The following is a 24,929-nucleotide window of genomic DNA, read 5'->3' on the forward strand; positions in this document are numbered from 1 at the left end:
GTGAAGGTGGCGAGAGGGGTTTCCCAGGAGGCCACACTGGAGATGGGTGTGAGGCTCCAACCTTCCAGAGGTGTGGTTAAGCTTTCTAAAAGTTGTCCCAGACCTGAGGCCACTAAGTCCTGCCACCTGCAAATGATGGCTGATCAAATCTCTTTAATGGTTGACCTGCAGTTGATAGTCAGCAATCCAGTAGTGCTCCCGCCAGGTTTCACATTCGTGTTTCCCACCATGCGTGTTTTACATGGGAAAAGGGTTAAATTTGCACGGGCCTGTTAAAATAGGATTATAGAGGCCATTTAGTGGTTATTAAGGGCCTTTAAGACCAGTCCCGCCTGTGGGATGCGGGACGGAGTCGGGACCATCAGACACGCCCGAGTTAAAATTGCTCGGAGTCAGGAACCAGGCGGGGAGTCCCGCCCGCCAGTTTTTGCGATTTTAACCCCCCGCACGCCTCCAAACCCGACTCCACGACTCAATGAAAATCGAGCCCTATGGGTCTCGACAACGTCTTGCTGAAAACTTGTGCTCCAGAACTAGCCGCGTCTCTAGCCAAGCTGTTCCAGTACAGCTACAACACTGGCAGCTATCCGACAATGTGGAAAATTGCCCAGGTATGTCCTGTCCACAAAAAGCAGGACAAATCCAATCCGGCCAATTACCGCCCCATCAGTCTAATCTCAATCATCAGCAAAGTGATGGAAGGTGTCATCGACAGTGCTATCAAGCGGCACTTACTCACCAATAACCTGCTCACTGATGCCCAGCTTGGGTTCTGCCAAGAGCACTCGGCTGCCGACCTCATTACAGCCTTGGTCCAAACGTGGACAAAGGAGCTGAATTCCAGAGGTGAGGGGAGACTGACTGCCCTTGACATCAAGGCAGCATTTGACCGAGTGTGGCATCAAGGAGCCCTAGTAAAACTGAAGTCAATGGGAATCTCGGCGGGGGACCTCTCCACTGGCTGGAGTCATACCGAACTGGACCAGCCACACATACTGTGGCAACAAGAGCAGGTCAGAGGCTAGGTATTCTGTGGCGAGTGTCTCACCTCCTGACTCCCCAAAGCCTTTCTACCATCTACAAGGCACAAGTAAGGAGTGTGATGGAATACTCTCCACCTGCCTGGATGAGTGGAGCTCCAACAACACTCGAGGAGCTCGACACCATCCAGGAACAAGCAGCCCACCTGATTGGCACCCCAAAAACCACCTTAAACATTCACTCCCTCCGCCACAGGTGTACTGTGGCTGTAGTGTGTACCATCTACAAGATGCACTGCAACAACTCACCAAGGCTTCTTCGGCAGCACCTCCCAAACCAGCGACCTCTTCCACCTAGAAGGACAAGGGCAGCAGGCACATGGGAACACCACCACCTCCAAGTTCCCCTCCAAGTCACACACCATCCTGACTTGGAAGTATATCGCCGTTCCTTCATCGTCGCTGGGTCAAAATCCTGGAACTCCCTCTCTAACAGCACAATGGGAGTATCCTCACCACACGGACTGCAGCGGTTCAAGAAGGCGGTTCACCGCCACCTTCTCGAGGGCAATTAATGCTGGCCTTGCCAGTGCCACTCATATCCCATGAACGAATTAAAAAAAAAAAATGATTGGGATAGCAGTGATCAGATACAATTTATGTTAAAATGTGTGGTTACAGTTATCTGTAATGTGTTTCTAGTTCTGCACACAAATATTTGTTTGTCTTCCTTTCCAGTGTCCTTGCAGGCTACAACGGCACTATTTTTGCTTATGGGCAGACGGGCAGTGGGAAGACATTCACTGTCACAGGAGGGGCCGAGCGGTACAGTGACAGAGGCATCATTCCCAGGACACTCTCGTACATGTTTGGAGAGTTTCAGAAGGTAACGTGTCTGGTCTGTTAGTTTCAACTTACTTGTGTTTATAATCCTAAAACCGTAGGGGGTTTGGTTACGGTTGCAAGGGAAGTAGAGTGTTGTCCAAATATTGAAATTTATATAAGTAGTGAAGTGGAACTTGAGGAAATCTGTTACTGCCATATAACATAAATTAGCTTGTAAAGAAAATACAGTAGTGAGAAGAGGGGGAAAGAATCACTACAGGAATTCAGACCATACCAAAACATTTAGCTTGCTTTCGATTTTTACTTTTAGATTTAATGTTTTCGAAAGAAAAAGGTTGAGCAGAAAGGCATCAAACCTCCGTGGTCATGCGTCCAAGTCTCAGCTGAAGCTTGAATCTTAAACAGTCTCTAAACCACATCTGTGGAGAGTTTCATCAGCTAAGTCAGCTTGCTGGTTGGGGCATTGCCATCTGGAAGAGGAAAATGATGCACGTCTAACTAATGGTCCTATTGAGCTTTTGTGTTTGTTCTTTACCTGGCCTAGGTGTCTTAGCAGGGGACACAGGAAACTTAACAAAAACAGAGCTGGCAGAGGTCCCCTCCTGTGGGGTTCAGTTTAGTTATCTTCTCTTAGGCAGTCCCTCGGAACCGAGGATGACTTGCTTCCACATTAAAAATGAGCTCACAGGTGACTGATTAGTCCAATGCGGGACCTACAGTCTCTGTCACAGGTGGGGCAGACGGTGGTTGAAGGGGCGGGTGGGTGGGGTGCTTGGGTTGACGTGCGCTCCTTGCGCTGTCTGCGCTTGGCTTCCACTTGCTCCCGCTGAAGAGACTCGAGGTGTTCGGTGCCTTCCTGGATGCTTAGTTATGGAAAGCCATTAACTGCTGTAATTATCCCTGTGGCAGCATCTTAGTCCTTCACTAAGTTCCCGGCAGTTAGAGCAGTTCTGTTTGTTCACTTTTGCTTTCTGTACAGTATACCCAATATAAAAGGTGACTGGTCGACATTTCGAATGTATGTTGTCCATGCTGTACAGGAGCTTTAAATCATTTGTGCTGGATACAACATGCAATGGAGATGCATGCCATTTTATAGGTCTGCTGTACCTGTCTGACATGCTAGGTAAATTCTGTTTGTCCTCCAATACCAGCGCCAGCTTCATTGCTGTTTAAATCTCAGCTCCTTTGCCACAATGGATGAACAATGTCAAGCTACACAGCTTAAAGGTGACAATTCACTCATGTTTCACCTTGTATGACTTGCAGACACCACTGCAGCACCTGAAAATGCATATGCAAGTCGTCTTCTTCTTGGGCAGTCCCTCGGAACCGAGGATGACTTGCTTCCACATTAAAAATGAGTTCTCAGGCGACTGATGAGTCCAATGCGGGACCTACAGTCTCTCACAGGTGGGGCAGACGGTGGTTGAAGGGGTGGGTGGGTAGGGTGCTTGGATTGACGTGCGCTGCTTGCGCTTGGCTTCCGCTTGCTCCTGGCGAAGAGACTCGGTGTTTGGCGCCTTCTCGGATGCTTCTTCTCCACTTTGTGTGGTCTTGGGCCAGGGATTCCCAGGTGTCGGTGGAGATGTTGCACTTTTTCAAGGAGGCTTTGAGGGTGTCCTTGAAGCGTTTCCTCTGCCCACCTGGGACACTCTTGCCGTGCCGTAAAGGTGACAATTCACTCATGTTTTACCTTGTATGACTTGCAGACACCACTGCAGCACCTGAAAATGCATATGCAAGTCATACAAGGCGAAACATGAGTGAATTGCTACCTTTAACCAGGTGTTATAGATAACATTTATAGATAAAAAGCATCTGCATTTTGCTTTTGTACACTCCTAGATGTTGCTGCTGAGAAAAGCTTAACTTATTTTCTCCGTGTCCTCCTTCTCCCCACCCCCCTGCTCTCCCTCTTTCTCCCCCCCCCCCTCAGCTGCAGTATGATTGTCCCCGATTTGAGAATGCAGACAGGTAATCACCCCTTGATCTGCCTTTGCTGCTCTGAACCCACCAAATGGGAAATACACATATGCACCGTGGAGTGATCATCAGGAAGGGAAAACACCTTGTCACCTGATGTCCTAGCTGACATCAGAGCCTCACTCTAAGAATTACTGGGAAAAGAGCGGGAGAATGGTGGAAATCTAGGGGAAAAAAATGAGTGGTGAGGCCTATTGCAGTGTATCCTCCTCAACCTCTCTTTCCCTCCCTCTGTCCACACTAGGACACCCGCCAACTGTGCTTTTGCTGTCTGCCACATGTAGCTGCTAAGGGGGAGACAGGACCCAGCAAGCCTCCCATTTTTGCTGTTGTTTTCACCAATCTTGGGGACCACTAGAAGAAGGGTGATGGTAGTCCTTAGGGTAGTGGAGAGAAGCCCTTAAGTTGCAGGATGAAGGCCTAGTAGTGGCCTCCTTTGTCTTCACATATGCCCCAACCAACATTTTAGGCCTTTGCTAAGTCCAAGGCCTAACAAAAATTGATTTCTTGATCGTCGGGCCCCTTCCACCTTTTGTAAATTTCCTCCATATCTTCAGAATTTTCTGCCCTTGAAGTGGTGGGGATCCTGCTGGGCCCCAACCCAGGAAAATGATTTGGAGCTATAGCGGGTTCAGTGCGTTTGGCAAAATTCACTCCCCGCTGGAGTACTGCCAACGATAGAAAAAACAGGCCCATGTCTTGCCCCTGAATGAATCCAGCATGTTTCTGCACCTATCTGCTGTACGACTCTGCTGCCAACGCTGGACCACGCAATGCCATTGCTAGCTTCATTGTGTGGGACGGTAGCACCTTGTACCGCCTGAAGCTGGCTAAATGAGAAACCTAGCCCTCGTTTTTTTTCCCTTGCGTGACCTGTTGAATGAAAGGGGTGTTGCCCAATCTGAGATTTAAAAAAAAAAAAAAAATTTGTTGGAGGAAACTGTTGAGCTGAAAACTTGATATGAAAATGTAAAACTGTCGAGTTTGCCATAATAAATTATACACCCAGCCATCTGTATCTGGGCTCATTTGCTATTTTTATTTTGTTTGAATTCTTTTGGTGCAGGACAGCAGCAATGTCTACACAACCCTCATTTCCTACTTGGAAATTTACAACGAATGTGGTTACGATCTTCTTGATCCACGTCATGATGCCTCTAAACTTGAAGACTTGCCGTGAGTTCAATTAATTTCAGCTGCTCTTTCCCTTGTTCATCTCCCTTCCTGTCTCTCACAGAAACAGTTCATTTGAGGAAAAGCATTTATAAACTGCAAAAAAAAAATTGAATGGGATATTTTAACATATTTACCGTCCACAACAACAGTTGCATGTTTATGTCTTTGAAATCCTTCGTTGACTCATTGTTTCTGAAGAGTTCCGATGATGGCTTTGAGCTTCTTGTGGCCATGTGTTTTTGTTTGAAATCAGCTTTTGTTTATTTCTCACATTTCTTTAAAGTAAAACTTGCTAGATTCTCCCAGAAGAATGAACAGCCACCAAGTCACTGTAATAGACTACTTGAAAGTATGGAATGAATTAGGGAATGATAATCACTTCAAATAATTTAACCTTCCTGCATAGTAGAAATGTTACTGAAGGGGTAGTGTTTGCTTGAAGACAAAATCAAATTTTCCCACCTTTTAGTTGCTATTTCTTATGACCCACAAGATATACCTGTTTAAAAAAACAAACTGCCGGGATTTTTGAGTGATCGCTAGCCAGTATTTTATGAGAAACTAATAGATTTCCGATGGCATTGCTCACGGATTGTGAGGTGGCTTGCCTCATGGTTCTGGGATCTGATTAATCCCTGAAGGCAACAGACAGGTGATAACACATGGCTATTTGGACCAATCAGAAATCAATTAAGATGCAAAACCTTTTATTAATTAGATTGTGTTTCTATTCAAATAAAGTTGAGTTTGCAAGGGATTCTAGGAACTGCCATGGGTGAAATTACTCTTGGGCGGTCGTGCAAAACAGGCGATAGGGAATCGGAAGCCCGTTGTATACGCTGCCCGATTTTTCTTTTCCGTTTACTTCAATTTTGCCCGTGTAGATTTTTTTTGTTTAAAATTAGGTCCTAGGAAAAATGCCAACAAGCAATTAAAATGTTTCAATCTGCACAGAGCCAGGGGTATTTTGCATTCTAATGAATGCTCCTTTCTTCTTCCTTTTTTTTTTCCTCTGGCAAATTAAAAAATGTTCTGAAAAGATATCACAACTGGATTCGGCATCCTTAACTGTGAATGTGAAATAATTCAAATTTAATGGGTGTTCTTAATGTAAATATATTCCTTTACTTGTCTTTTCCTTCAGATTTGACTGCAAAAGATTTGTATTACTGCACTGCCTTCCTCCATGTGCACCAGTGTTCCTATACGATGGAAATCCATTTTCCAACCCAATACTCAGGATGTAAAATGGCCGAAATGCCATTCCACGCACATTATTTATTTCAGTGTAATCTAATACTATAACATTATTACATGTAATAGCAGTTTCATCTTCAGTTTTATTAATTCTAAAGATTTTATCCTACCAAAAGTTACTGATAAAACCCTCAAACACATTGTTATCACTCTGCTCCATATTCACCTCATCCACCAATTCCTGTTTGAATCCCTTCAATTCAGTTTCAACCTGGTCCACAGGACTGAGATGCCCTGATCAGTTATCAGTGACATCCTCTGTGACTGTGATGTGCTATCCCTCCAGGAGCTCTGCGAACACGTACCCCCCCGCCAAACAAATTAGAGGGAACATTGTCTGCGAGGTGTTCAATACTGTCGACTGCTCCACTATCTCCCCTCTATGATCCATCTCCATGGCACTGTTGATGGTTCGTTCCACACCTACCTGTTCCAGCATATCTCCTACAATATCTTTTCCTCTCACATTGTCACCTCGGGTGAGCCCAAGGCTCTATCCTTGGCTCTCTCCTCTTATTTATCTATATATACTGGCCCTTGATGCCATTTTCTGTAGACATGGGGTCAGCCTCCGTAGATGTGCTCTACTTCTCTGCTCCCACCCTCAATTCGATGATCACCATTGTGTTGCCTGACATCAGGTAATGAATAAGCCCTAATGTTTCCAAATTATTATTGATAAGAGCAAAGTCATCCTGTGTGGCTTTCAGCAAAAACTCTATAACCTAACCACAATCTCATTACCCTTTTCAGCAGAATCTGATAGTGTATAATCTGTGTCCTATTTCACTCTGAACTGAGGAATTACTAAGACTGCCATTTCCTTGTCTCCAGTATTTTAATCCCCCACCTTTATCTCACTCTCGCTGCTGCTGAAACTCTCACCTGTGCCTCATCCTGTCCTCCACTAGGTCCTGCTCGCCTGTTACTGCTGTTTCCTGACTGCCATTCAAAATCCTCAACCCCATTTAAAATCCCTCCATGTCCTCGTCACTCCCTAACTTCATGACTTCCTCCAGCTCTATGTACCAACCAGTGTGTGCTCCCTGCTTTTCTGACTGGCCTTGTTTGCGGCCCCCCTTGCTTCCTTCCACCTTCAATGACATTGCCTTTAGCTATCTTGATTCTACACATGGAATTCTCTCCCTAAACACCTCTGCCTTGCTGAACTCTCTCGCCATTTTCAGAAGCCTTCGGTCAACTCCCTAATGATGCTCAGCATCTTTTTTACTTCCTTGTTAAGTGCCTTGGGATGTTTGCTACTTTAAAGGCACTATACAAATAACTTCAACTTGTTGGGTAGAACTATTGACATAAAACACTCAGTTTTGCTGCTTGTGCTTAATTTGGTTGGGTCCATTCATTGGATAAATGTCTATCCAGTCGATTTATAACATTTATGCTTTCAATATGCACACTTCACCTGCCGTGACATAAAAGCTGGTATTTTCCATAGAAATCCAAATGACTGTCTACAAAAACTGTTGCTGTGCTGCCTTTGTTCAGTTTATCAATGATATTGTATAATCTGAAGAGCTCCCCTTTGGAAAAACTCGCCATACTTACCTTCGCTTGAACTTTAACTGGAAGAAATACATCCTAAAGAGTATATTCTCAGCAAACTACATGCTGGGCCATGTGAATAGAAGCATCCCCCACCTCAGTAGTTATGAATGTTCACTGGAATCTCTCATTTTCATTCTCATCCAGACTTTTTGTCTGAATCGTAAATTACATTTGCAAGCTGTGCTGTTCTGTGAATTCACCCCTTTAACTTAATGGTATTTTTAACATAAATTATACCAAGATTCTCCCATGATGGCTTGATTAGAAATTCCAAAACTTGAAGTTCATTTTAAATCGATTGGAGGAAATATACCTTAAAAGTCATCAATAAGCATTTTTATTCATTTGGCAGAATTTCCTCTGAGCTGTTCCTGCTCTGTCGCTGTGAAAACCACAAGTGTGGTTGGAGCCCCCGTTTACACCAGTAAATAGGATTTCCGTTGCACTTCCAACAAAGTTACAGGGTGGAGCAGGGGCTCTGAGGAAATTCTAGGCATATGAATCTGTACTGAGATTTATGCATTTAGGACTCCCTGTAACTCTACAAGAAGTGCACAGGCATTGATCCTAACCTACCAGCATCCTGGTTGATTCTTCCCCTCCACCCCAAGATCTAGTGCTTGTACTTTTCCCCTCTTCCCCATTTTGATCAAATCAAATGTGTATGTTAGGAATGTCATTGTAGTGTATGGTGGCAGAAGGTGAAGTTCAGGGGAAAGTGAATCAGATTCTAATTCTATGTAAACATTTTGACAATGTTAGGCTGTGGTCGAGTGAGTAAAGTCTATATTCTTAGTGTGTACACAAAGTCAGGTTTTTTAAATTTACACTGCTATCATAAGGAGGAGACCGTGTCACTGAAGCTGAAAAGCTCTGGTTGCAAGTACTTTCTGCACCATATAACAATCTCTGTTAACATATTATGAATATATTTTAGCATCTATTAATGCATGATACTTTACAGTGATCCAGTCCATAACTGATGGAATGCAAATGTCCTCTGTCTGCTGGCAGTAATGATCCTGTGTCAAATGAGTTTATGCATTTTCATTCTGGTTCCTATTGGGCATGGACTCAAAGCACAAAACAATCCTTAAATCAGTAGTAATTTGGTACTATCAGGACGGCTGGTGTTGGAAATAGAAATGTCACACTGGTTTAGTAGGGGTGTTCCACTGAACCATATTTTGGGGCAAAGTAAACCGAGCATCTAATTATGCTATACTTGATCTGGAAATGATTGATACTGACTCTGGATGCCTAAAAATAAGAAACCGTCCCTTTCCCCCGCACCAACATCGCTCACTTTGAAAAATACTAAATTCACCAAAAAGTTAAAAGCAAAAGCACAAATGTTTAGAAAACCTTGATAGGCTTGCACGCATTTCTAAAAGTAGAAGTTATACTCAGCTGAACATGATGCTTAAATGGTTCATGACCTTCTAACTCTTAACAGTTATAATTTAGGTTCAGTTACCCTTGAGCCAAGGTTTAATTGGCTTCTCCTGGCAGATGATCAAAGAACCCGAACATAGAACTACTTAAAAAAGAAAAGCAAAGTGGGCATCTGCAACTTTAAAAGAAATCAAACTGCTGATTGTACCAAATACACCAAGACACAAATCCAATAATTGTCAAGAAGTAAGACGTTAGTCATATGAACAGTTAACTAATTGCATTCTATCTACTACTTCAGTTGTAAGTACACCCCTTGTTCCTGTTTTATAAAGAGTAAAGAGCTGATTTTCTTCAGCTTAACTGGCCTGTTTCTGGGGCATTAAGCAGAGGAAATTGAAGCGGCAACTCATTATTCCTTTAAGCCCTTTTGCGCATTTGCTGGAAGATCCTTTGAATGAGGCAGGAAGCACTCCAAAATAAGTGAGGCCATTTAAATTATATGGGCGTGGCATGGGAGTGACATCAAAACACTTCCTGCATCATTTTACTAGGTTTCTACCTGGCATCAGCCAAAGAAAGTGGCCGTCGAAAGGTTGCAGCAAGCCCCTTCAGATTGGAGGATTTGAAAAAGAGGTTGCAGCAACCTCCTAACACCACCAGAAAAGTAAATTGGGAGTTGTAATGGGCCAGCAAGGAGGACCAGCGGGCTGGAGGCCATCTGGCTTCTGTTTGACCCTGGGAATGGCCAGGAATGTTTTTGTGCCCAGGTGAATTCACATGCAGCTGCCTGCTGGTAGGGTGCTGTGTGGCAGGGGACTGTCCAACTTAGCGACGGAAGGGGAAGGAAAGTTGGCCGTTACAGATTTTAATAAATATTCAATTCGATTATTCAAAATAGCTATCAATTCATTAAAACCAGCCCATGAAGAGTTGGCGTTTTTAGCAAATATTTGCAATTTGTATTATAGAAAACCCTCTAAAGAAAAAAAATGACAGGAATATTGGATGCAATATTAAAAACGGCTATTTTTTTCAAACTAGGTTTTTTCAGTTCTGGGCACCGTGCCTCAAGAAGGATATATTGGCCTTGGACGGGATGCAGTTTAGATTCAATAGAATGATACTGGGGTGAGAAGGGTTAAATTATGAGGACAGGCTGCATAGAATAGGCTTGTATTCCCTTGAATATATAAGATTAAAGGGTGATCTAATTGAGGTGTTTAAGAAGATTAAAGGAGTTGATAGGATAGATAGAGAGAAACGAATTCCTCCGGTGGGAGAGTCCAGAACAAGAGGGCAGAACTTTAAAACTAAAGCTAGGCCATTCAGGGGTGATTTCAGGAAGCACTTCTTCACACAAGGGTAGTGGAAATCTGGATCTCTCGTCCCCCAAAATGCTGTTGAGGCTGGGGGTCAATTGAAAATTTCAAAACTAAGATTGATAGATTTTTGTTAGGCAAGGATATTGAGGGTTACAGACCAAGGCAGGTAGATGGAGTTGAGATACAGACCAGCTATGATCTAATTGAATGGCGGAACCGGTTCGAGGGGCTAAATGGCCTACTCCTGTTCCTATGTTCCTGTTACATTAGTTCCGCAAAATTAAAAATCACATACTTCCAGAACTGCATAACTTAATGTTCAGAATCTTGAAGGGAAGGGCTTTGTTGAGTAATAGAAAATTTCTAGCTCCAACAACTTGTTTGATCTATGGATCACTCTAATATCTAGTTACTTATCAATGTGTTGTGCTTATAGTTTCATCGACACTGTAAAAAGCATTTCCGAGTGACTTTCTCCCTCACTAGGTAGCAGCCATAAATGACTGAAGAGACCATCACTATTTTGCCTCCAGATAATATGCTTGCTACTACCAGCTAAAGTTCGTAGAGAAATCTTCACAGATTGTTACATATTTTATTAAAACATTATTTTGATTGTGATTAACTAGCATTTTTAATAAACATCCTGCAAACTGCCAAAAAAAATGAAAAACTAAGATTGAAAATATCAAACACCTAATTTCTGAAATTGAAGCCACGAGCAATCCAAGAAGAAAAATTGCAGATGCTGGAAGTCTGGAATAAAATCAGGAAATGCTGCAGTTGCACAGCAGATCCATGAGTATCTGACAGACAGAAGATAACTAAGGTTTTGGACAGATCCCTTCAAGAGAATCATAAGCAAGCAGTATGACAGGTTAGGTTGCAGTTGTTGCCAGTTGCATGATTTTCGCATACTAGGATCTGGTGGCATAAGAACAACATAAAAGGTTAAGAGGAGAGTTCATAGAGAGAAACAACAGTAAATGATATGGAAAAGGGAAATCCAGGATATTGCTTCTATAACTTGTGACAGTTGGACAAGATGAAACTTCAGTATAGATAAGTGTGAGGTGTACATTTTGGTAGGAAGAATGAGGAGGCCACGTACTCCTTGGAAAATGTGTTAATGGGGTAGAGGAGCAGAGGGATCTGGGGGTGCAGATGCACAAATCACTAAAAGTAGCAACGCAAATTAATAAGGCCATTTAAAAAAAAAATTAAAAAAAAGCAAACAAAGCACTGGGGTTCATTCTAGAGTGATATAATTGAAAAGCAGAGTTTATGTTAAACTTGTATAGAACCTTGGTTAGACCACACTTGGAGTACTGTGAACAGTTCTGGTCTCCATATTATAAAAAGGATATAAAGGCACCAGAGAAGGAGCAAAAAAGATTTACTAGAATGATACCAGAACTGAGAGGTTATAACTATCAGGAAAGATTGAACAGGCTGGAGCTCTTTCGTCTAGATAAGAGAAAACTGAGGGCTGGCTGTACTTAAAGTGAATAAGACACCAGGACCGGATGGGATGCATCCTAGGATGCTGAGGGAAGTAAACGTGGAAATTGCGGAGGTACTGACCATACTCTTCCAATCCTCCTTGGATACGGGGCTGGTGCCAGAGGACTGGAGAATTGCAGATGTTGCACCCTTGTTCAAAAAAGGGTGTAAGGATAAACCCAGCAACGACAGGCCAGTCAGTTTAATCTCGGTAGTGGGGAAGCTTTTAGAAACAATCGGGGACAAAATTAAGTCACTTGGACAAGTGTGGATTAATTAAGGAAAACCAGCATGGATTTGTTAAAAACAAATCATGTTTAACTAACTTGATAGAGTTTTTTGATGAGGTAACAGAGAGGGTTGATGAGGGCATTGCGGTTGATGTGGTGTACATGGACTTCCAAAAGGCGTTTGATGAAGTGCCACATAATAGGCTTGCCAGCAAAGTTGAAGCCCATGGAATAAAAGGGACAGTGGCTGCATGGATACAAAATTGGCTAAGTGACGGGGAACAGAGTAGTGGTGAACGGTTATTTTTTGGACTGAGGAAGGTTTACAATGGTGGTCCCCAGGGGTCGGTACTAGGACCACTGCTTTTCTTGATCTATATTAATGACTTAGACTTGGGTGTACAGGGCACAATTTCAAAATTTGCAAATGACACAAAACTTGGAAGTATAGTGAACAGTGAGGAGGATAGTGGACATAGACAGGTTGGTGGAATGGGCGGACACGTGGCAGACGAAATTTAAAGCAGAAAATTACGAAGTGATACATTTTGGTAGGAAGAACAAGGAGAGGCAATATAAACTAAAGGGTACAATTCTAAAGGGGGTGCATGAACAGAGAGACCTGGAGGTATATGTGCACAAATCGTTGAAGGTGGCAGGGCAGGTTAAAGAAGGATATGGGATCCTGGGCTTCATAAATAGAGGCATAGAGTATAAAAACAAGGAAGTTATGATGAACTTTTATAAAACACTGGTTCGGCCTCAACTGGAGTCTTGGGGTGACTGCTGCTTGTCTGGTTTTAGTACCGCCTCCATCGACGTCCGGCCAAGCCACGCTATTTTCCCTTGATTGACCATGTTAAGCTTGCCCAGCGGGCTTAGCAGGCCAATTAAGGGAAAGCTGGCAACAGAGAACATCAGCGTATGATGTTTCCTCTGTCAAAAATTTTTGACAGATGAATTGTCATCGTTTGACAGCTTTGAGAGGCAGTCAAACACTGACATTCTCTGTTGTTTGATGAGTTCTTGTACTCGAGACTCACCAAACCTATTTCCTGAGCAGAAAGCAGAAGGCTGTTGCATCGGAGAATGCAGCAGCCATTCTGTCCTCTCTGCCGTGGAGATGAGGAGCCTCTGGATTCCCAACGATTGAAGCCTGTAGGAAGAAACAAAGGTAAGGAAACTTTTTCCAAGACTTTTCACTCACCTTACATACTTGCCTCTCCACACTTGCACCCATCACTCACCTCCACAGCGCACTTTTCGCCCCCCTGCAGACCCACTCCTCGCCTCGCTGACCTTGACGGGGTTTCCCGATGTTGGGAAGCCCGCACTTCTTTTAGAAAATGGGGATAATCCTCTTAACTTCCTGTTAACAGGCAGTTAAGCGGCTGTAATCCCCTTCCCGCCTCGAGGAGGCGGCTCCCAGCACGAGTCGGGTACCCGCCTCCTGGCTGGCAAAATCACCCCCGCCTTGTGTCCAATTCTGGGTACCACACCTTGGGAAGGATGTGAAGGCCTTAGAGAAGGTGCAGAAAGGATTTACAAGAATGGTTCCAGGGATGAGGGACTTCAGTTATGTGGATATACTGTACAAGCTGGGGTTGTTCTCTTTAGAGCAGAGAAGGTTGAGAGGAGATTTGATAGAGGTGCTCAAAATCATGAGGGGTCTAGACAGAGAGAAACTATTGCCATTGGCGGAAGGGTCGAGAACCAGAAGACACAGATTGAAGGGGGGCGATTTTGCCAGCCCTGGGGAGGTGGGTATGGAGGCGGGACTGCCGGGAAAATGGCAGAATTTGGGGGCGGGTACCCAACCCGCCTCCATGTCATCTTCCCAGGAGGGGGGTAGCCGTCCCGCACCGGGTGCCGTCTCCTTGGAGGCAGGAAGGGATTAAAGCCTATTAACTGCCTGTTAACAGGCAGAAAATAGGATTATCCCCTTTTTGCCCCCTCAAGTGCGGGCTTCCCGAAGGCTCCAGAACATGCCAGCTCAGCAAGGCGAGTACTGGGTCAGCGGAGGTCGGGGTGGGGTGCTAAAGTGTGGTATGAAGGTAAGTGATGGGTGCAAGAGTGTAGAGGTAAAAGTTTTTTAAAGTGTACAGTACTTACCTTTGTTTCTTCCTGCAGGCATCAGTCGGTTTGTATTTGGAGACTCTCGGACCTCCGTGTTGCAGATGAGAGATGGCCGTTGCATTCTCATATGCAACAACCATCTAATTTCTGTAAAAGAAGGCTGATGAGGTCTTGTATGCAAGACCTCATCAAACTGCAGAGAATTTCACTGTTTGACAGCTTCACAGAGCTGTCAAACGATGACAATTCATCTGTCAGAAATTTTTGACAGATGAAACGTCATACATTGAGGTGCTCTGCAACCGGCTTTCCCTTGATTGGCCTGCTAAGCCCGCTGGGTCAATCAAGGGATAATAGCGTCAGTTGGCCACAAATCGATGGAGGCAGGACATTGACCCGACAAGCAGCAGTCCCGCCTCCAACGCGCCCCCATTCACAAAATCGCCCCAAAGGTGATTGGCAGAAGAACCAAAGGCGACATGAGGGAAAACTTTTTTAAGCAGCAAGTGGTTAGGATCTGGAATTCACTGCTTGAAAGGGTGGTGGAGGCAGATTCAATTGCGGCTTTCAAAAGGGAATTGGATAAGCACCTGAAGGAAAAAAAATTGCTGTGCCACGGGGAAAGGGCGGGGGAGTGAGACTAGCTGAAGTGCTCTTGCAGAGAGCTGGCACGGGATTGATGGGCCAAAAGGCCTCCTGTACTGTAACCATTCAATGATTCTATTCTATAACCTGATGGAGGTCTTTAAAATTCTGAAAGGGTTTGATAGGGTAGACAAAACAACTTGCATTTATATAGAGCCTTTAATGTACAAAAGCGTCCCAAGGCACTTCACAGGAGCATTATAGATCAAAATTTGACACCGAGCCATATAGGGAGATGTTAGGGCAGATGACCAAAACCTTGGTCAAAAAGGTAGGTTTTAAGGAGCGTGTTAAAGGAGGAAAGAGAAGTAGAGAGGCGGAGAGATTTAGGGAGGGAATTCCAGAGCTTAGGACCTAGGCAGCTGAAGGCAAGGCTGCCAATGGAGGAGCGATTAAAATCGGAGATGTTCAAGAGGCCAGAATTGACGGAGCTCAAAAATATCGGGGGATTGTAGACATAGAACAGGTGTTTTCACTTGCGCGGGAGACCAGAACTAGGGGCCATAAATATAAGATGGTCACTAATAAATCCAATGGGGAATTCAGGAGAAACTAGAGACTGGTTAGAATGTGGAACTCGCTACCACAAGGAGTCGTTGAGGTGACTAGCATAGATGCATTTAAGTGTAAGCTATATAAACACGAATGAGAAAGGGTGAGGTTAGATGAAGGAGGGTGGGAGGAGGCTCGTGTGGAGCATAAACACCTGTTGGGCTGAGTGGCCTGTTTTTGTGCTATAAATACTACGTAATACTTTGTAAGAGGGCAGAGGTCCAACTGGTGAAAGGGAAACTTGGGCCTGATCACTTTTTGTCTGAAGAAAAACATAGAAACATAGAAGATAGGAGCAGGTGTAGGCCATTCGGCCCCTCGAGCCTGCTCCGCCATTTAATGAGATCATGGCTGATCATCCAAATTCAGTACCCTGTCCCTGCCTTCTCCCCATGTCCCTTGATCCCTTTAGCCTTAAGAAATATATCTAACTCCTTCTTGAATATATTTAATGAATTGGCCTCAACTGCCTTCTGTGGTAGAGAATTCCACAGGTTCACCATTCTCTGGGTGAAGAAATTCCTCTTCATCTCAGTCCTAAATGGCTTACCCCTTATCCTTAGACTGTGACCCCTGGTTCTGGACTCCCCGACCATCGGGAACAGCCTTCCTGCATCTAGTCTGTCTAGTCCTGTAAAATATAAAACTTAGTGACAACACTTGGAATGGACTTCTGATAGTGGAGGCAAAGCTCAGGCAGTTAGCAACCAGTAGGAATTGATGCTAGGGCCCGAGCTTTTTAATTTCTGCTTTTTAAACAAACCAGGTTATTTGGGAATAGAACGGAATATATGTATAGTGAAATGTGAAGCTGACACCAGAAAATTGCAAATGCACATAGATTAAACTGCATCTAACACTGTTCCGCTCCTTCATTTAATCTTAAGTATGAGGTAGTAAACCTCGGACATGAGAATGTCAGACAGAAAAATGTAAATGGAGAAGCACTAGAGAGAGTGTAAATGAACAAAGGGATTTAAGGATCTTGGGAATATATAATACAGGAAACTTTCGATTTTACCGGCACCTAAATAACCAGAAATCTCGGTTAACCGGCAAAATTCAGGAGTAGTTTCAGGTAAGTTTTACTTCGTATTCTACTTGCCTTCCTCGATCTGTTGCTGTGCAAGGGTGTGGCTGCAGCTGTTGCTAAGCTACAGAAACGCTTGGAACTTGTGGCCATTGTTCTGAACCTGTTGCTAAGCAACAGGGTTTGTTGCTTTATACGGAGCTCTTCGCTCTCACTATCTTTTACTATAGCGTTCGGTTATCCGGAATTTTTGATGAACCGGCACCACGTCGGTCCCGTCTGTGCCGGATAAAAAAAAAAAGTTTCCTGTATAGGAATTGCTAGATGAAGAAAGACCACGGTCTGATTTGACATCTGGTAGTTGCATGATACAACAATAATGGAGCTATTGACTAATCATGGTAATCAATCTCTATCACTTAGTCTACAACAGACACAGACATGAGGTGAGGAAAACCCCCAGTAGTTGAAAGAATTAGGACCTATAGGTCCAAAGTCACTTGTTCCTCCTAAGCATGATACACTTACCATATTTCGTGTCTCAAATTACTCATTATATCCCAGAATATTATTTTCTGAAGGAAGTCTGTCTAATTTGAATGAGTCAACACTTTCAGGTCCACCATCTCCCTAGGGAGTCTGTTCCATAGATTTATCTCGCTCACTGAAATAATGTTTCCACAGATTCTGTATTTACCCCCTTCAAGCACAGATTCCAGGTCCATAATCATTAAAAGCTAGCTGGGTGTTAGACCTGCTATATCTAATGCAGTGGTGGAGCAGGCTGCAATGACCTACTTCTGTTCCTGTTTCCTATATATCTTCCAGTATAATTATTTAAGGAATAAATAATTGGCTGCTCTGGTTGGAGGACTGTAGGTTCTTGATGGATGAGGTAGAATGAGTCCAATGACCTTCCTCATCCATATCTGGTGGTCTATATCTAGGCTGTTGCTCTCTATTGTGCTCTAAAAATTATGCACTTTATTAACCGTCTGACATTTTATGTCCTATTCTTTTGGTCAATGTAATTCACGTTCTCTGCTTCATTTGTTACAATTTTTATATTGGGTCTTTTGGAATGATTTTTGCCAGCAGATCTTTAGAGACCCTATTGCCAAGAATCCGGAGTATACTCGAGTAAATATATTATCAGGGAAGTGAAAGCTGCTGGCTGTTTCTAAAGATTCCATGGGATAATGTCATCATTATGGTATTTTGTCTTCCTTATATATTGAAATTCAGACTTTGTTTATTGCTCTGAAGTACAATTTCTAACCTAAAGAGAACACAGGGCTGATTTTCGAATTACGTGCTGCTGGCAGAGAATATTGCCCGCTGGCTGTGCACTTCGGAAAATCACGGGCAGCATATATTCTGGGAAAAATTGACCTCTATATTTTTTCATTGATTGTATTCTGTCTAATATTTAGCACGCAACATATTGGCAATTTAAGACAAGCTCTTTTTGGTACTGCTGAGAAATGAGAGGATGTGGCAACAACTGTCAAATTCATGAAAAATTGATGAACTGCAGGGATTGATGAAATACCAGCTGGACTGCTAAAGTTAGAAGAGACTCATTCCAGACTGGCGCTTAATGTTCTTTCACGTTTTTCTCGTACACACTACTCTGTGGTTAGTCTGGTTTTGTATTGTATATTTCTTCCTAAATGTGATTCGAGACTACAACGGTTCAAGGAACATATTGCTGTTAATCTGTCGAGCAAAGTGTTTTTCTCAAACAGGCAGAGAAATTTTGAGAACCGAAAGTAGGTTTTCAGGAGACAAGTGGTACAGTGGATTAACATATCTTCCTTTCACATTTAGGAGCTGGTGTCTAATTCAGCCAAGAACGGATGTTGCCTGACCTGCTGAGTTTTTCCAGCATTTTCTGTTGTTATTTCGGATTTCCAACATCTGCAGTATTTTGCTATCGTCCTGGTAGGATGAAGGTTTTTTTCTCTTTCTCTCCTGCCAGTTAGGCTCTTAAGTGAAATGAGCTGAATCCAATTCTGCTCCATCAATCCACAGGAAAACATTTTCCACAAATCAACAATCTTATTTGGAGTGAGGAGGAAATATTCACATTGATCCAGAGTGCTCTTCAGGGGTTATGGGATATCATTATAAGAGAGTAGAGGGAGCTTTGTTCTGAATCTGGAAGTGCTATGTTGACCTTGGAGTCCTGAAACTGAAAGTGAAACCGAATTTATTCTCCAGCACTGACATTCATCACCTCAATGAGCTTAAAGAAAATGTTCTGGTCTTAGTCAGTATACCGCCTAGCTTTTTATCATCTAAAAACCCTCATTCTCTCTTATTCCCAAACAGCCTAGGTCATTTACACAGAAGTTAAAAAGCTGGGGCTCCAGCATCAATTTTCTCTCTCTCTTAAGCCAGTCTTTCTTTTCTTTCCCTCTTGTATATCTTTCTGTATCTAATTTCAGTTTGATTCTCCCTCTTTCCTTCTCTGTCGTTCCCCTGTTTCTTTTTCGGTTCTTAATCTCATTGGTTAAGGAGATAGACTTTTGGTCCCGTTGTTCACCAAGGTCTCAGATGCCCTGTTGACCTCGCCACCTTCAGCAATTTGGGATACAAAGATTTTTTGAGCTGAAGGGTGAGGAAAAATAATCTAACAAACTGGGCACGCTGCGAGATGCTCTGTTCCAGTAAAATCTGGACAACAGTCTTGAGTTCAAAGAATATCTAGAATAGCCTTCTGGCTAGAGTTGTGGAGACAGAAACCATTCCAGGAGTAGTTGTCTGCTGTGACAGGTGAACGTGGTTCCTCTGGAAGGATGCACTATATGGGCTGATTTGGCCCCTCTTATTTGTACTTATCTATGTCATCTATCTAACCTCTTAGTTGCTCTGAGGATACCTCTTAAAGGAGAAGGGAAACATTTTTTTTTAGAGAGAAACCGGCTCTTTATTCTATTTACACCTGTGGACATGCTACTTACAGCTCTGGCTCAGTGGAGCAAGATAAGAAATCTAGAGTTCAATATAAAAGAAAATATTTTTTAACAAGGAAAGAACTTGCATTTATATAGTGCCTTTCGAGTCCTCTGACCATCCCAAAGCACTTCACCAAAGTGTAATCACCCTTTGTTATGTAAGGAAACGCGGCAACCAATTTGTAGACAGCAAGGTCCCACAAACAGCAATGAGGTAAGTGGTCTGATGATCTGTTTTAGGTGGTGTTGGTTGAAGGATAAATGTTGGCCCAGACACTGGGAGAAATCCCCTGTGAGTAATTTATTGGGATATTTTACATCCCCTGAGAGGCCTGACTGTGCCTCTGTTTAATGTCTCATTGCAAAAGACAGCACCTTCAACAGTGCAGCACTCTCAGTACTGCATTGAGATGATAACCTAACCTTGTTTCCGATTGTTGCAAAATTGGAATATGAATAATGGCCGTCTCTCCGATAATTCTCAAGGGAAGTCGGCTTTACTTGGTGATGGTCTCTTCTGTAACCTATACTAGAAAGCAGTTATTTCATTGAACACCGAATTCCCTACATTGCAACAGTGACTACACTTCAAAAGTACTTTATAGACTGTGAAGTGCTTTGGTACATCCAGAGGATGTGTAAAATGCTATATAAATGCAAGTTTTTTTATTTTTTTATTACAACATTTGCATTTGCAGCTGGTTGAAGAATTGTTCGTTAATTTTGCTTACAGTAAAGCTACTGCATGGAGGAGTTCTCGTCCTGTTCTCCCTTCCGCCCCCCCCCCCCCCCCAAAACCCGGTATCATTCTACACTTCGTATGATATAGGTTTGTTCTTAGCATACATTTGGTGAAATGTGGTTTTCTTAATAGTTGTTATGTGATAATATTGGCAGTTGAAGTATAAAGGAAAAATATATCTAAATTTAAATTCTGTGTTATACGTCCTGTTTCCAGTAACCAAATAAATAATTCAATTAATTACATGTGGTGCCAATTCTAGGCATACACACTACTCGCCAAATGTTTTGTAACAGTAAACTCTCTAGTTCTCCATCCTCCTGGGTGGCATAAATACCCACAGAAAACTTGTGCACAGCAAATGCTGAATCTGTGTGGCATTCTCTGACTAAAGTGCATTAGGGACAGATGAAATGGAATCATTTTTTGTAAAGTCTAAAAGAAATGAGAAACCATAAATTAGAACGAAGGATCTGAACATATTTGTTTTTTCTGCCATCAGGTTTTGTTGGACTTTAGTTGATTGCAGATGAGGTTCTGCAGTTTTTCTCAGTTGCTCAGGCTCACCAAGCTAATGTGTGAGCAATCCAAAACTCCGCATTCTGCACACCCCGAGATTAAGGCATAACTGAAAGGCCTATTGAGCTATAGTGAGAGATTTTGACTAAAATAAATGGGTTAGTCAGTTGGCTACAGACCCCATATCCATATGCTACCAGTTGCAACTGGCGTTTGTATGCATATCAAAAACACCCTATTTTGAACGGTGTCTCCTTTCAATATTGCGAGCAGTAAGGAGGTAAGCAATTGATTTCACAGGCAAAGTGATTGTATTCATGCTTTTTCTGAATTGTTTTCTTTTCTCATGGAATTTTTCAGTTCTTTTTTGCTCAAGGTGAAGAATGCACGTACTGGGATGGAGAATATTTTCCCAAATTTTGCCACCTGATACTATCATCAAGCATATCCAGGCCACACATAGACCAGAGCCTGAATAAGAATTCTTGGGATTCTGGGCCTCTCTGCACCCCTTGCATGCCCTCCCTCTTGATCCATTTAATCATAAACGTGTAGTAAAAAGTGTGAAAAATTAGGCCTGTAGAATATTTATCAACTGCATTAATAATAAAGTAAATCATACAGTATCACAATATACTATGCTTAAATGAAACTGTTTAATTTTGTGTCACACACACAACAAAATAAAATAGAATAACTGTTTGCTTTTGGAAAAATGCTTGCCAAATATACAACGATCGCAAACACACATGTGCATGTATGTGTCTGATAGAAATTCCCAGCGTTTTTAGTAATATCATGATAAGTGCGTAACCAAATATGAAAAAATATAAAAGCATAAATAACATGAAAATGGTTGTCTTTACCTTTTTAAATGGTTGGTTTCGTCTTAGTTTTAAGGGAGGAACAATTGTGATTGAAGTCTAGCGGGGGGGGCCCCATAATTGGTTGGGGCCCTTGGACACGGGCCTCAAAGACCTGTACATTAATCTGCCCCTAGCACAGACAGTGACAAACTAAATCTCCCTGTAGTCTACTCCAAAAACTCAGAAGAGCACTCTTTACCCCGTATTAATTAGCCAGTGTTCATTTTTTGATTTCTGACACAAGGCTTCATTAATGTGAACCACCAAGTGAGATTGCAATTTTAAGCCCAGTAAAATTGAGGTCGAGAGTTCTCGAGGTCACTTCATGTAGGGTCTGTACAGCCTATCAATCTAGGCAGGATACAAATTCAGACTCCAGAACTGAAAAGACAGCTGTGCCATCCAGAAATCTTAGGTTGAATTTTAACTCACGGATGGGAGGTTTCATTCAATTTTAAGGGCGGGGCCTCGTTTACATCCCGCTAGCCCGGTTTCTGCCTGAAATGGGCAGTAAGAGGATGCTGGCTGGCTTTGTACAGATCAAAATTGCGGGTCCCGGAGGCGGCCCGCCGGCATCAAGATTTGTCGTAAGGGGTTGGAATCGGGGGAGTTTTGTGGATGAGCAGGGGAGGGAGCCGGAGCAGTAGATGCCCAGAATTTCCTTGTTGGGCCCAGAGGAGCACCCCTGCTCCGAGTGACCCGACTAAGGAAAGCTTTTGCTTCACCTTTTCTTTCCCATTAGACATTACTGAGCGGGCTGCTTATAATGGGAGCCCTGCTTAGTAGACCGTCAAAACGTCATGGGGTTCCTTTGGGTGTCCTCAGACCCTGATTAGTAAATGTTAACGAGGCTTCGGCCTATGTCAGGCTGGTGCCTCGGCGCTTATAAAAGACGGTGGCGGGCGGGAATCAAGCCGGAATTGGGCAGTAAGTATTTTCACAACTATTTTAACTGTTCTCCCACCGCATTTCCACCAGGAGGGGTGGATTAAAATTGGCCCCTTATTTCAGTTGGGAGAAGTAACTCAAAAAAATTGCATTAGGTTTTTAAGACTCTGTTTCATCAATCCCTTTGCAGTTTGATGTAACTAGCCCCAAAATGAAAGAAAATAGTTGCAACAGGCTATTTCTACCCAAAGCCACCACTTCTAACAAGGAAGCTGAAAACTGACTGCAGCATTTAATTTAGTTATGGTTACATTCCCCCCCTTTAATCATTTAAAGTATGCCTGAATAAAAATTAAAGACATTCAGGTTGAATTTTTTCCTGTTCATTAAATATTTAATCAGAGGCAAGTGTTTTTTTTGCCTCTGAGTATTTATACCTTAAAAAGCAGTTGGAATTTTCAGAGAGAACATTTTAGGACAATAAAAATTAGGTCTGAAATCCCAGTCACTGGTTAGGTTTTTCGTGGTGTAACAGTTTTGAGGCAGAATGTAAACCATATGTTAAATTGGCATTGTCTATTTTCAGAATGCTTAATTTATGCTAATTAAAAGATTGAATAAAAAATTGCACCACAAATGAAGATAATCACGGGAAAAGACGACATAACATAAGTTGCGTAAGTGCAAGGAGAATTTCAGGCAAGACATCACTTATGTTTTCCGGGCATCATCTTGTTTTTGTTGCATGGAAGCTAACCCCTAGAGAGCAGTGGAATCTACAGATTATATCATAAATGAGAGAGGCTGAATAACTCTCAGTTTAGCTCTGCACTGGCAAATTATTTCTGGCTCATAGGAACAGGAGTAGGCCATTCAGCTCCTTGAGCCTGTTCCTCTACTCAATCAGATCATGGTTGATATGTACCTCAACTCCATTTACCTACCTTTTCTTCATATCCTTTGATACCCTTACCCAACAAAAAATGCTCAAATCTCAGTCTTGAAAACCTCAATTCACCCAGCAGCCACAGCCCTTTGGGGAAGAGAGTTCCAGATTTCCACTGTCCTTTGTGTAACAAAAAAAGTGTTTCCTGATTTCACTTCTAAATGGCCTAGTTCTCATTTTAAGATTGTGCCCCTTGTTCTCAAATCCTCACCAGAGGAAATTATTTCTTTGTACGTACCATATCGAATCTCATTATTTTAAAAAGCTCAATTGGATCACTTCTCAACCTTCTAAACTCAAGGGAATACAAGGCAAGTTTATGCCTTTAAGCCCCTGCCTAATTTTGTTGAAACTACGCTGCACCCCATCCAAGGCCAGTACAGGAAACTTTCTGGTATCCGGCACGGACGGGACCGACGTGTTGCCGGTTCATCAACAATTCCGGATAACCGAACGCTATAGTAACCGCAGGTAGAGGTTGGACAGGAAGAAAGGGAATGGGTGACCAACAGGCAGAGTACTAGGCGCAGGCAGGTAGTGCAGGGGTCCCCTGTGGCCATCCCCCTCTCCAACAGATACACCACTTTGAGTACTGTTGGGGGGGATGGCTTATCAGAGGAAGGCAGCAGCAGCCAACTTCCTGGCACCAGGGGTGGCTCTGCTGCACAGAATGGGAGGAAAAAGAGGGGTAGAGCTATAGTAATAGGGGATTCAATTGTAAGGGGAATAGATAGGCGTTTCTGCGGCCGCAAACGAGACTCCAGGATGGTGTGTTGCCTCCCTGGTGCAAGGGTCAAGGATGTCTCCGAGCGACTCCAGAACATCTTGGAAGGGGAGGGTGAACAGCCAGTTGTCGTGGTGCATATAGGCACCAACGATATAGGTAAAAAGCGGGATGAGGTCCTAAAAGCGGAGTATAGGGAGTTAGGAGATAATTTAAAAAACAGGACCTCAAAGGTAGTAATCTCAGGATTGCTACCAGTGCCACGTGCTAGTCAGAGTAGAAATAGAAGGATACTTCAGATGAATACGTGGCTAGAGGAATGGTGCCAGGGGGAGGGATTCAAGTTCCTGGGACATTGGAACCAGTCCTGGGGGAGGTGGGACCAGTTCAAACCGGACGGTTTGCACCTGGGCAGGGCTGGAACCAATGTCGTGGGAGAGTGTTTGCTAGTGCTGTGGGGGAGGGTTTAAACTAAAATGGCAGGGGGTTGGGAACCTGAGCAAGGAGACAGAGGAAAGGGAAACAAGGATAAAAGCAAAAGATAGGAAGGAGAAAAACAAAAGTGGCAGTCAGAGAAATCAACGGTTTAAATCAAACATGGCCACAGTAAATAATAATTCTAATAGGTCTAAGAGCGTTAAAAAAACAAGCCTGAAGGCTTTGTGTCTTAATGCGAGGAGCATTTGTAATAAGGTGGATGAATTGGCTGCGCAAATA

At 43.1% G+C, this 24,929-nt stretch overlaps 1 protein-coding gene across 2 annotated transcripts in view; it reads left to right on the plus strand.

Annotated features, from left to right (window-relative positions):
• kif6 (kinesin family member 6) overlaps nucleotides 1-24,929 on the plus strand; it is a 705,324-nt gene that overhangs the window by 71,876 nt on the left and 608,519 nt on the right. For both annotated transcript variants that reach the window (XM_085997944.1, XM_085997945.1), the window contains exons 4-5: nucleotides 1,719-1,866; nucleotides 4,879-4,988. In XM_085997944.1, the coding sequence (XP_085854070.1) occupies nucleotides 1,719-1,866; nucleotides 4,879-4,988 (258 nt within the window). The remainder of the gene's footprint in view (nucleotides 1-1,718; nucleotides 1,867-4,878; nucleotides 4,989-24,929) is intronic.

The sequence above is a fragment of the Somniosus microcephalus genome, chromosome 9 (assembly GCF_052327205.1).
Source record: "Somniosus microcephalus isolate GS21.2 chromosome 9, FLI_Smic_1.0, whole genome shotgun sequence".
NCBI classification, from domain to species: Eukaryota; Metazoa; Chordata; class Chondrichthyes; order Squaliformes; family Somniosidae; genus Somniosus; species Somniosus microcephalus.